This window comes from Micromesistius poutassou (assembly GCF_964030765.1).
Source record: "Micromesistius poutassou genome assembly, chromosome: 8".
NCBI classification, from domain to species: domain Eukaryota; kingdom Metazoa; phylum Chordata; class Actinopteri; order Gadiformes; family Gadidae; genus Micromesistius; species Micromesistius poutassou.
Window position 1 is genome coordinate 14,144,981 of NC_140278.1, and position 13,233 is coordinate 14,158,213.

General features: G+C 40.1%; 2 protein-coding genes across 3 annotated transcripts; both read right to left on the reverse strand.

The window, feature by feature from the left end:
- Positions 1 to 295: 295 nt before the first annotated feature.
- LOC311351080 (uncharacterized protein) lies at positions 296 to 7,503 on the reverse strand. The gene is made up of 2 exons (XM_084471159.1): positions 7,186 to 7,503; positions 296 to 5,775 (listed from the first exon to the last, which is right to left on the reverse strand). Exons 1-2 carry the CDS (start codon positions 7,265 to 7,267, stop codon positions 1,262 to 1,264), a joined length of 4,596 nt encoding a protein of 1,531 aa, XP_084327285.1. The 5' UTR covers positions 7,268 to 7,503; the 3' UTR covers positions 296 to 1,261.
- An 824-nt stretch (positions 7,504 to 8,327) lies between these two features.
- On the reverse strand, positions 8,328 to 13,197 carry LOC311351081 (uncharacterized protein). Of its 2 annotated transcripts, XM_084471161.1 has the most exons (3): positions 12,761 to 13,197; positions 9,606 to 12,535; positions 8,328 to 9,446 (listed from the first exon to the last, which is right to left on the reverse strand). In XM_084471161.1, exons 1-3 carry the CDS (start codon positions 13,170 to 13,172, stop codon positions 9,255 to 9,257), a joined length of 3,534 nt encoding a protein of 1,177 aa, XP_084327287.1. In that variant the 5' UTR covers positions 13,173 to 13,197; the 3' UTR covers positions 8,328 to 9,254. The 2 variants fall into 2 exon arrangements, with proteins under 2 accessions (XP_084327287.1, XP_084327286.1); XM_084471160.1 differs by having other exon boundaries at positions 8,328 to 12,535.
- Positions 13,198 to 13,233: the final 36 nt, after the last annotated feature.

Here is a 13,233-nt window from a genome sequence, read left to right on the forward strand (position 1 = left end):
TCACTAGGTGAGCTATGTATGTATATATTATAGATATATAATATATATAAAATGCTTGTCGAATAAATAAATCAGGACATGAAATACGCTTAATTTCTACCCAAGAAATATCTCTCATACATTATTTATTTTTAGACTTATCTTTTACATGTCCCAGACACAAAAATCTAACGTCAGTAATGAAATCATATTTATTTTAGCACTTGCTGCATGACACCCACTTTTTGCAAAAATGAGACAACATTTTCAGTCAGATAATCTTAGATTTATTATTCACTATTTTCTGTATATTTCCCTTAATTTGAAAAAGAGGAAAGAAAAGCCACACGTTTGATCTTTTGGTGAAGAAAAAAATAACAACAGAACAGTGCTCCTATATTAATTAATACTTTACTTTTCACTAAACCAATGGCACAACATAGAACTATCTGCAATCAATACAATTCTTCTAATTAATTGTATTGCAACACATTACATTTAGAAAGATACAACTTTTATGTTAGAAATCTTGTAAATACACTGTAGAACAGAGGTCATAGAGAGAATTTAGTCTGTATTAAGAATTGTGAGAATGAAGAAATAAAATACCGGCCTTTTCTATTTGTACTGTTTACAATATTCTTCAATCAATAAAATAAATTAAACAAAAATAATAATTGTAAGAAATGGCTTAACAACCAATGGTTATTTTAAATAATTTCTTTCTCTTCTGCATATTTGAAATCGAATAAGTGCAAAAATATTTTTCAAGCATTGAAATAAGAACTTCTCAAACCTGGCTTTACACTTTCTGGGGAATTTTGGAATTCAGAAACATGCATAAATGTGTGTTTTCAATAAGCATGTTTATTTATTTACCTATTTTTAATCAAATGCAATGGATGAACATACATTATTAGGTATGTAAAGTGCACTTTCCAAAATGACAAATTACATAATCACTTAATTGTCAATCCATCAAAATACAAATGTATGCTTTTAGATTAAACTGAGAAAAAAAAAGACATTTCAAATGTTACATATGGTTTCAGTCCAGTGTGAAGAACAGCCTGAGAATTCAAGAAGGAAAAGCTAACTATTCATTCTTAGACATTTTAAAAGTATCAAGTAATATGAAGGAAAAAAACTAGACAAATTATTTGCAGTTTGATTACCTTAACAAGGATCATCTGAGGGCTAACTTTAGCTTACCAATAGTATATACAGGCATACCTTTACAATCAAATGCAATTTTACTTAAATCCCTATCAGTAAAGTGTGTCTAATGTGCTCCATGGGCATGCTCAATGTAGTGCTGATGCAACTCGACTTCTTTCGCAAAAGAAGTTCCACATTCAAAACAAGTAAGGCCATTTGTACCTCCTGATGAAACAGCAGCTGGGTCATCTCTCTGCATTTTGCCATCAATCATACATTCCTGGTGATGATCGATGAGGTCCTGAATGTCACTGAATGTCCTTGGACAAAAAGAGCAGTGAAACAAGCCATTGCCACCATGTTGAGCTTCATGTCTCTGTAACGCAGATGGTGAAAGAAAGGATTTACCACAATGTTGGCATTTGTGGCTAGTTTGTGACCAACTGGCTGAGTTCTGAATCAAAGACTGAGAGGGGTCTTTCTTGTCAGAAGAGTGGATAATAGGTTTTAAAGGTCTGGAGGTCAAAGCGGTGCTCAGTCTATAACGAAGCTCGATTGGGAGACGTCGGCGAATCTCATCGTGCCAAGCAAGGTGTTGTTGCAGTTGAGTCTCAGTCCAATAACTATGGCAGCAGAGAGCACAACAATATGGCCGACTTTTTGCCTTCATCTTATGAGCTACCAAGTGTTCTTCTGTCTGAAAAGCTTTTCCACACTTATCACACTTGAAAAGGCATTTCACTGTATACTCAGATGGACGACCCAGTGCTGCAGGAAGTTCTGCCACAGGTTCAGGAAACAGGATTTCTTGCTTGGGCACCTTTAATTCCTTCTTAAACTCCAGGCACACTTTTTTATGATTATAAAGAGCCCCAGCAGAGCTGTATCTCTTTCCACAGTCAAGACAAGGTATGGATTTGAAAGCTGGGAGGCCAGATCTACCCTTTTTCCTTCTTCTGCCAGCACTGGCCTTTTTCTGTGCAACTGTATGTTTACTTGCAACAGGATGACTTACTTTTAACAGAGAAATCTCTTCCCTTTTTAAAGGCTTACAGCTCAAGGAAATAGATTCTTTACTTAGCTGAATGCCAACTCTTGATTTTTTGCTCTGAGAATGGGCCTGCCATTTATGTGCACGAAGGCCTCTGGCCTTTGTAAAACTCATGCTGCAATGAGGACACTGGTGAAGTTTAGATTTGAGGAGTGAGGAAGTGGCATCAAGGGGTTTGCCAACTTTGGCTGCTGACAAAATGTGGGATTTTTCTTGTACAAGGTCACTGGACGTTTTGCTATGTGGATGCTTCTTGCTATGCTGATGTTCATAGTGGGCAGCTAAAAGTGAACCACGTACAAATGACATATTACATTGCGGACATGAAAAATTTGGCTCAGACATTTTGCTGTTGCCGTCTAAATTGATGTTTGAATCAATCAGTGGCTCAGCTTTGGTCTGGCAGGGGGGGTAATATAACTGGTGGCGTCGGAGGACACAAAGGTAGAAGAAGCTCTTGCCACATTTGGTGCAGTGATACGGTCCTTCGTCTACCTTTCGGTTTGAAACAATGTCTGTTTTATCATCTTTTTGTAGAGAGCCTGCAAATTTCTTATCCGTGTGCCATCTTTTATGAGTACCAAGAGCTGAATTTGAGGAGAATCGCCGTCCACACTCTGAACAGTAAAATGGCCTTTTAATTGGCTCTTCCTGTTTTTTGGGTGTTATTGATAGAGCCAAAAGAGGCAAAGTCGTTTTTGCATTGGACTTGTGACCCTGGAGGTGAATTCTTTTGTGGAAATTCAGCGCTCCGACCACTGAAAAGCTTCTTTCACATTCCTTACATTTGTATTTCAAATCAGATGGACCAGAGTGGTTTACTTTTGATGAGGCCACACGGTTTTCCAACTTTTTCTCATCTAAGCCTACCTCTTTTTTAGAAGAATTAGTTACTTCCTCCGTAGCTCCCTTTCTTTTGACTTCTGCATCTCCATTTGTAGTTATCTTACTGCATTCCCTAATATGGTCCTGGAAAGTCACAGCACTCTTAAAAGTAGCAGGGCAGCTGGAGCACTTCAACATATTTTTTGATGTTCTTATCGCATCATCCAGTTCTTCAGTGTCTCTTTTGATACATAATTTTTGATGAGCTCGTAAGGAGGACTTATTGTTAAAATGTGCAAGGCATGTAGGGCACTGAAGAGCCTCAATTGTCACAGTGGACTTTGGTGAAGAGGGTGAGTACCCAGTGTCATATCCATGACTTCTCATATGAAACTGGAGGGCCTTGGCACGTGAAAACAGTTTCCCGCAGTCAGGGCAGCTGTATGTATTCTTTTTCACCTGTTCAACCTGATGCTGGAAGGACTTAATAGGGGGAGGAATTAAGTGAGCGGTATGGACAACCTGATGTCTGAGGAGGCTGGAGAAAAGACGGAAGGACCTGCTACACAAGTCGCATTTATGATTCCCATCTTCATGTTTCCGCATGTGGGATTTCATAATGCCATTGTGACGGAATTTTCTACCACAGACAGGACATGCTACCTTTCGGATAGAGCGGGGCCGTCCGAGAACTGATTTCCAAGATGTAGGGCTCTTTCCCGGCCTTAAATCTAAGCAAAGCTCTGGGCTCTGCTTGTGGTGGGAGTACGCTCCTAAAGACCAGAAACCCTTACCACATTGTTCACAATGATAAATCTTTGGGCCTAAAAGTGTTTTCTTTGGATTGAACACTTTTTCATTCAATGAAGCTTGGTCCATTTCTTTATTCTGAGCTTGGCAGTTCTTCCTGTGGTTATAGAGGCCACTTGCATGTGCATAGGATAGGTTACAATCTAGACATGGGTAGGGTTTTCTTTTAGGATGATTCTGTTGATGAGAGATGAAGGAAGACATGCGTTTGAACCCCTTTCCACAATCTTTGCAAAATAAGCTTTTCTTTTCTAGTCCATCAGCCTGGTCCGGTACACTTTTGAAAGGTTTTTCATCCTTGTTCTTTTGTATGTGTTGGTTGCGTTTCACCTTACCATTAGTTTCATGCTGGCCTACTGTCCATCGCCTTTTCCTATGAACTCCATGCCACATTTTGTGAACCCGCAAGGATGAAGCACTAGAAAACCACCGTGGACACTCTGGGCAATCAAATTTTTCCGATGCACTTTTATCCATGTCAAAGATTTCTGGGGTGCTGGATTGCTCCATATGCTCAAAGTCTATTTGTACAATTTTTAAATCCATCCCTGGCTTTAAAACCAGACTTGTAGGTGAAACTTCAACCTCGGTTTGCAACTCCTCTTTGATTTCTTGATCTGATTCACACAGCAACTCCAGGTCAGGATTCAAGTCACGGGAAGGTTCCTCCTCAGATTCACTATCGCTGATCACCTCAACATTAAAATCCCCAGTTTCATAGCCCTCTGCATCTTCATCACTTTCAATAACATAGGAGATTTCAGTCAAAGAGTTTTGAAAACTGTTGTGCAGATCAACTTCTTCGTCCAAGTGGTGGGTTGAATCAAAACCTTTGTCCAACTTGCCAGTCAAGTCAACATCCATGGCTGCCAATTGGTTGGTTTCTTCTGGTTTGCTTTCCACGATGGCATGCTGAGGTAGTGAAGTAGAGGGTTTTTGGGCTTCCTTCTCTGTGTCTTTGTAGACATCGGTGTGTTGAAGCTGATGGGACTGAAGGGCTGAGGCCCGGGAGAACTTCAACCCACAGTCGTAGCATTCAAAACCCTTCTTTTGTAGCTGGCATACTTGATGGAGGAATGATTTTGCGGGAGTCTCGCCACTATGTACCAAACGCTGGTGCTTGAAGTAGAATGTTAACGTCATGAAAACCTTTCCACACTCTTCACATGGAAACTTTTTTGCAGCTTCAGCTGAATTAGCATGCCAGCGCTGATGTTGGACCAGGGCAATATGTCTGTTAAAATCCTTTTTACACTCACTGCAGTGAAAGAGTTTCTTTGGTTTATCTTTTACATCTTTAACCTCTTTAAGCTGTTCTGGCGAACATTGAGTGTTTCGGCTAAATCGTTGGTGGGTTTTCAGGCGTGACAGGGCAGGGAAGGCTTTACCACATGAACATTTAAAAAGGTTTTCAGGGGGCTCAATGGCCTTGGTTTCAGTGTGTTCATTTTCCACAACCGGGTCGTCATTCTGAAAAACATCTACAATGGCCTGGTTCCGAGACCGTACTAGGTTTCCTTCATGACAGCGGCGATGAGCATCAAGGGCTGATGCACGTGAATAACAACGCCCACATGTCTCACACTGAAACGACTTCTTCTTCAGTTGCTCAAGTTCATGAAAAACTGATTTAGGAGCTTGCTTGTGTGAGCGTTGATGATTGAGAAAGTGGCCAATTACTCCATAGGATTTTCCACAGTCAGAGCATTCATAAACATGTTGTTTTGACATCAAGGAAGTTTTTTGATTGACCATATCCATTTGGGGAGATTGGCTATTCCGCTTTAACACGTGGGAGTCAAGGTCATTTGATTGAACCAATGAGCTATTTTTTTGTCCATCGCCTTTTGCAACAGGGCAGTTTTCTTGAGAGTGTTGATGGAGATGGTCCAAGTAGGCTCCCTCCTCCTGGAAATCTTCTCCACAATCCGGACAACAGAAATCCCCATCCCCTAGAAATAGAAAAGGGTATACAGTGGAGCAGATCAGTCCAACTTAAGGAATATGTGAAATAATTATTAATTGATTGAAAAATTTAATGTGTCTTTGCACTGTTCTTAAAAGCCTAACGAAGAGAAGTATATGAACAAAAAAGCATGAAACGGCATTGATTAAATTTGCATATATCCATAAGTCCAAGCCAAGGTCAGCCAAACAAGCAGTTATGACTAAAGAAAGAATAAGACCAAAAGCATTAAAGATACAGTGTAACATGTGAATAATCAAAAAATGAAAAATGACAACAAAAGTTTAGAGATAGATAGAAAGTTTTCCATATAAAGAGGTAAAATGACACTATACATTTCATGTACAGTGGAATACAAACAGAAAACTTTTGTATTTGTTCGTTTGTGGGAACTATTTGAGAAACCACTAAGCCAGGGCAGATCTTATGCAGTTATTTGTGTAGGACAAACAAAGATACAGCTATGGGAGTTCAACAAAAGTCTGATTAACATCGACATAGGCAGGTCAACAATAAACATGGGTTCTTAGCAAACTGGCTAAATCATTTAAGCCTTGAGAATGAATTCACAATGAGGGTTAGGTTAGATTGACAATCTACATAATATGGTTATAATATTTTTATATCAGTAAAAAAAAAAAAAAAAAAAAATATATATATATATATATATATAATATTCCCTCCATTCAACACAATTTCCGGCAAATTCCATATTTCAAATCTAGAGGATTTGTGTTGCGTTGCAACACAAATAGATTAGTAAAATAAAGTATCTGTTCACACTGAATGAAGTGTGCAGGAAATTAAATGGAATTTAACTATTGCAGCTCATTATTATATAAATACATAAAAACAAGAATAGTTCTTGGATTCAGACCTTTCATATTCACATTGTACCCGTACGCTGTTTCAAAAGAACTGCGCCAGCAGTGTTTATGAAATCCATTTTAAATAAATCAGGAGATAGAACTGTCATATATTATTGCTCATAAATCCAGGGTGAATTTGTGGTAGTTTGCTCTTAAAAACGTTTGACTACAGTTATAACTTTACATAAATGCACTGCTTGCATTCTTTCCGATTTTATACATAACGAAGCAAAGCGAGAAGTGAGAAGTGTAAAAAATGACATTTAACTTGTGTATCATGAGTTGTTTTCATAGAACGACGCTTAATAATAATAATAATAATAATAATAATAATAATAATAATAATTTGTCGTTAGTAGTGACAACGATTCCAGCGCAACAAAAATAATGATTCATTGAACTATTCCACGAATATACACAAGGCATTTTGCATGTTGTGGAGGCCTGCACACATAACCAACTAGCTTAACGACATGGCCGCCTATGATGCACTCGTACTCTTACATCGTGTTAACGCGGACACTTACCATCAAGAATGTCCACAGCAGACGCATCGTCCTTATTTTGAGGTTGTTTGTCAGACTTGCAGTGTTTATTTCCTCGGTCCATCTCGCTTCCTCTGTGCTTCCTTTAACCCGCTGTATGACCATTTAGTGCTTGGTGTCTCCAAGGCACGTTCTATGGCTAACCCGGTTAGGCCGTATTCTGTTCCATATTTAGCTAATTTCACTCTTGTTTAGCAAGTGCTCTGTCTAGGAGGTGAATGGTGAACTTCATATATTTCCTTTTTTATATTTAAAAAAAAATAAAATACAAATAATCCAATGTTAACTGCAAAAACTAGCCATCCGAATATAACCACCGATATGGGTTGAGGTGGTATGGGATGATAGCATACTTAGCTTAGCTTAGCTTGCTGATGCTGCTAGCAAAATGCGCCCCGTTGGAATGCGCATGCGCGGTCTCATTACACTTTTACGTGATATGTCAATTTTCTACAATATCCTACGCTGCAACAAAAATCGTATTAGGCCTACTCGTTTTTGAGAACAAATGTAAAGCATGGTGTACTTTTTGTTATTCTAACAATTTTTATTAAAACATAATTGTACACTTTTTTTTTTATCTTTCACAACCCTCACAACAACTATAGGCCTACCGATAGGCCTACATTAATTACAATTCCCCGAGCATTACGGATGATAATGGCATTGTTATACTATGCTATTAGAGCTGTCTATAATTTCAAGCCGGATTATATCTTTCGTTAAACACGCAGCAGTTGCCGAGCGTTTTTTAAGCTGCTCAAGTATACAATTATAAAATAGACATTTTAATTCATTATATCAAATGGCTTCTGTGGTTAAAAATAATCAATATTTTAAATTTAAAAGTCGTATTCCCACAATTAAGCTAAACGTTTATCCTTTAATGCACCACAGAATATCGACATTGTTATTTGACGTCCCTAACCCTATATACTGAGATACCATTCATACTAATTATGAAACCTATCCCTTCCTTACAAGTAACACTACAGAATAGCCTAGTAGTATCTGAGAATTATTTCTTTATAATTTCTAACCTAACAGTAGGGTAGACAATTCACAATATTAACAATGATAAGGGACCTTTTTTTTATTAACAATGATTCGTTTTATTTATACAATTATACATTACATTTGTATCCTACTGGGGGGAGCTACCGAAAGGCTGGATACCAAATTGTATTTGGCAATAACATAGTATCGCAAGAGAGATGGCATTCTGTATTTAGATAAACTCAGACAAGTTTGAAATTATCCAATTATGGTTAATCACCTCCATTGGTGTATTTACATTTTCACTTGCGAGACAATGGTACTTGAAAGTTCCAGATGTATTAAAAATAATATAGTTCAAACAGCTATCTGAAAGGCATCTCAATTTCATGTGCGATTCCCAGTGGATCCATAAACATTACTCCATCACCTATTGCTGTAGCAAATTGTTAGTAAAGACAAAACCTGCCATGATGCAAGTTATCCTTTAAAAAATATATATTAGTTATATACTATCCCCATCATGCGATTGCATAACAGACCATCTCTTATGTTTAAGTACCTTCACATTCCCCCCCCCCCATCCCCTAAGCATCTTGGAATGATGAATGAAGTGAGGTCGCCTGCGTGGATCTACAATGAGAAAATTAACCTTGGCTTAAACTTTACAGCCATACAAAGGCACATATACTATACATTTTACAGTGCACCCAAAAGGGAATTATCAGAGAGTTAATAGTTCTCCACCACAAACCCAGTTCAAAATCAACAGAACATCTAGGTTCCTCAAATTGATTGTTTATTTCAATTAAAAATAAGTAGAAATGCATTCAAGGTCAAACAAGAATCTTTAAATGGATAACAGAGGACATGCATATACACATTGTACCGCAAGCTCCTAATGTGCATTTGAATGCTTTAATCACATTGATAACTTTTTAAGTTGTGCACAACCAACAAAATATATTTTTCAATTATGGTCATTGAATAAATTGGATGTCAAAGGTTTATATATTCAGTTAGACCAAATTCTAAACTAATACCAGTTACCAATGTCAAATCTCTCCTTGAGCATGTTGCAGATAATGCGTTTCTAGGTCAATTTCAGGAGGAAGAGAGTGCCCACATATCATGCACTGTAGAAGTCCCTCTGGTACTAAGGGCAAACGGCCACCAAGATTGTGCGATCCTGTGTGAGGGCTGAGAGGTAGGGGCAGCGTCCGTGGCATTTGGGGTCTCATCACGGCCTGTGGTGTAAAAAAAAGATTTGGGTATGGAGGTCTTGGAAGTTCAGCTACAGAATGAAGAGAGTGAGGGCCAGGCAAAGCAAGTGGAAGAGGTAGAGGAGCAAGTGGAGGAGAAAAAAAGGGAGAAGCTTGATTTAGGATAATCTGAGTTCCAGTTACCATTGGTTTTTGCTGCAATTCCTGTGCGTTTCCTGGTTTGATGTGTCCAGGGAGCAGTGCTTGAGGGCCAACATGATTAGTCTGAAAACGCCAAACGGCAGGTCCGAGTCCATGGGCAAAATGGTGAGGCTGGTACGGTAGAGACATTGGAACTTTCTGGGGAGACGTCCGATTTGTCCTGCCTGGCTTTTGTTGTAACTGTAATTCATGATTAACACCCATTTTGTCTGAGGGGCTTGATGTCTTTGGAATATCTGTAGGTGTCCGCATGTCCCCCAATTTGCTACCTACATCAAGAGATGCAGGGATTGTACTTAACACAGCCTTGCTTTGGTCCAATAGAGCTGACGAAACTGCTAAACTTGGGGACCATTGTTTTTGCAGCTCACCTCCATTTACTATTTTTTCTGACTGGCTAACAGTGAATGGAAATGCTGAATGTGGATTAAAGTCATCTTTTGCAGGGGATGTAGAGGATTCTTGCTTACTTGGAAAGACCTGTGAAGATGAAGTTACTGGATTAGGTTTTACACTCCAAAGTGCTGCTCGGTCTACATAGGCGGACGAGATAGGTACGTGATACAATGAAGAGCTATTTGAGGCCATAACAGTTGATATGCCTCTCCACTTCTCTGGCTGGGCTTGCCTCTGTTTCTCTACCTCACTAACTAAAGATGGACTGACTGTTTTGGGCATAGCTTTTTGAAGGGAACCAGAAATTGAGCTCTCTTTCATGTTTGACGTCTTCAAACTTGGAACTGAACTAGGGTTGGAAAGGGACTTCAACGGGTTGTGGTGTTGTTGCAGTGAGACGTCAAACTGTGTGAGCACTTGGGGCTGATTTGACTTCAGAGCCAACAAAACAGGCAATACTTCACCTCCATCCACCTTCCATTGGACAGGAGGACAACTCTCTGACAAGCATTGTTCTGCATGTTTAACTTTTGTTTCTATTTGGGCTGCCAGCATAGGAGCTTGTGTTCGGAATGAATTTTGGCCTCTGTCTGTGTCTCTCGGCTGTGGAGGAGCCACCATGGCTGATCCGCTCACTGGGCATGATGCTAATCTCCTTTCATGTCTTTTCATATGAACATTAAGGCTGCTTAACCAAGAGAAGCTTTTGTGGCACACAGCACAGCAATGAGGTCTCGCTCCGTTATGTGTGTTAATATGATCACGAAGCAAACATGCTAATGTAAAACTCTTGTCACAAATGTGACACTTGTGTCTTTTTGGACGTTTGTGGGACAAGACGTGTTGTTTAAGTTGGGCTGCATCAGTGTAAAAGTTATGGCAGCTGCCACAACGGAAGGGTTTGGCCTGATGCAACTTTAGATGCGTCTTCATGTTCTGAAGGAATGCAAATTCTTTACCACAATCTGGACATTTATGAGGCTTCTCACCTGTGTGGATGATAAGATGCTGCCGCAAGTAGCTGTTGCATCTAAATGATTTGCCACACACATTGCATTGGTATGGCTTGTCCTTGGAATGAACGCGCATATGAGCTTCAAACACTGAGCGTTGATGGAACATTTTGCTACACTGTGGACATTTGTGTAACTTACTATGACATTCAATTCTTCGTCTCAGTTGACTTTGATCAGCAGTCACCTGCTCTATATAGTGAGATTCAGACTTGTGGGCTTTTAACAAATGTCCATAATAGCCAAGCTTGTTATGGAAAATACTTGGACACTGAGGGCAGTTGTAGCTCTTTTCCGAGATCATAGGTTTGGTCTCCTTTGTTCGGGAGTTGTCCAGTTTTTCATACTCTGCCTCGTGAATCAGCATGTGGGCTCTCAGGTTGGCCGGAATCGTAAACTTCAGGGGGCACAGAGGACAGTTATATACTCGCCTTGGTTTTATACTCTGGCTCGTGTTCTCCTTCCCAAGTCCATTGGCAGGTTCGGGTGTAGGCACTGGGTCTTGTTTGCTGGGCTGGTGAGGAGGCACTAGAGAGGTAGTGGTGGATAGTCTATGCTGACGGTAATGGGCCTTCATGTTTTGGGCAAAAGCAAATTTCTTACCACATTCTGGGCAGCAGAATGGTTTCTGACCTGTGTGGAGATACTGGTGCTGATGTAGAAGACTGCTGTACTTGAAGGTCTTTCCACAGACAGAACACTGGTGGGAAGGCATGTTTTCTGTGTGCTTACGACGGTGGTCTTCCATTACTGAATAATGTTTGAACACCATACCACACTCAAGACATTCGTATGGCTTCAGGGCAGCATGACATCTCTGATGCGCACGGAAAGTGGGGCCGTCAGAGAAATGTTTGTTGCATTCTTGGCATTGGAAAATATTCTCAAGCGAATGTATCTGCATGTGCCTTGGGATAGCCACCTTAAATTGAAACTCTCGACCACACAGGGGACAGTGGTAAGGTTTATATGGATGTTTGTTGCAATTGTGGCCCCTAAGCTCTTCTACTGTTGAAAACAATGTCTTACAGTTTGCACATGTAAACCGTCTCCCCTCGCTTGAAGCTGCATCCTTATTTGAACTTATAAGTGGTTGCTCCTTCTCTTTGTGTTCCTTTCTGTGCTTGATGAAACTGCTACGGTCCTGAAAGGTCAGACCGCATTCTTTGCAGGTAAGGGGTGCGGGGTCATTGTGTGCATGGAAGTGACGGTGAAGATTCAATGTCTCTCTTCGATTAAACCTTTTCCCACAGTCCTTGCACTGCAGACTCGACCTGATACGTTTCCCTTTTGAACCTACTTTAAAGCCAGGTTTGCTGTCCACAGAATTTCCAATCCCTTCTGTTCTATTAATGTCAACCTCTAGCCCATTCAATGCATCATTCTCATGGCTCTTTTCATCAGTATAGTTGATTGTGTCCATCTTCTCTCCATCTGCATCAGATGTATCGTTAGCAAGTTTACGAGGCTGCACCATAGGTTTCGTAAAGTTATCCTTGTGGTCTGAAAAGAAACATAGCATTCCATTATTAACTTCACGTCCATAACGCCCGTCAATCTGTTATGGTGTGTCATGTCGACAACAGACAACGAAACATTAGGCAATACACTAGTTTATAATGTGAAAATAAATGTTATAATACACTGTAAATGGAAGAGTCACAGTGAGCGCAAATGCTAAACGCTAATGCTAATCGCATACGCTATAATACATAATCGGTAGCATACCACACTGGTCGCCCTTAACGTCGTAGTCTCTGCATTCAGGTCCAGATACGGGAAGACGAGGCTTCACGTCGCATGGACTGTCGACACTTGCCATTTTTTCTGATACAATATTATCCAGCGGATCATCATGAGTCCCAGCTTGTGGTTTATCATCACACTTCGCAAGGCTCACGTTGTTAGCACTGTCATTGCTAGCCTGGGTATCCTGTTGGCCGCTTAAGCAATCCGAGATATTTCTACTTGTCGTTGTATCCGTTTGAGTTGGATTACATTCCGATTGACATATATCGACGATTCCCCGAGATCCCGTATTCTCGTTATTGATAGAATCCTGCTCCGTGGGAAAGTGAGACGGGTCCACGGCGGCCATGTTTCCCCCATGTATACTCCTGTCCGCTAGGCCTGGTAGCATGTAGCATGTAGCATGTAGCAATGTGTTACCGTCCCACTATCATTTGCTCAATGGGCAGTGC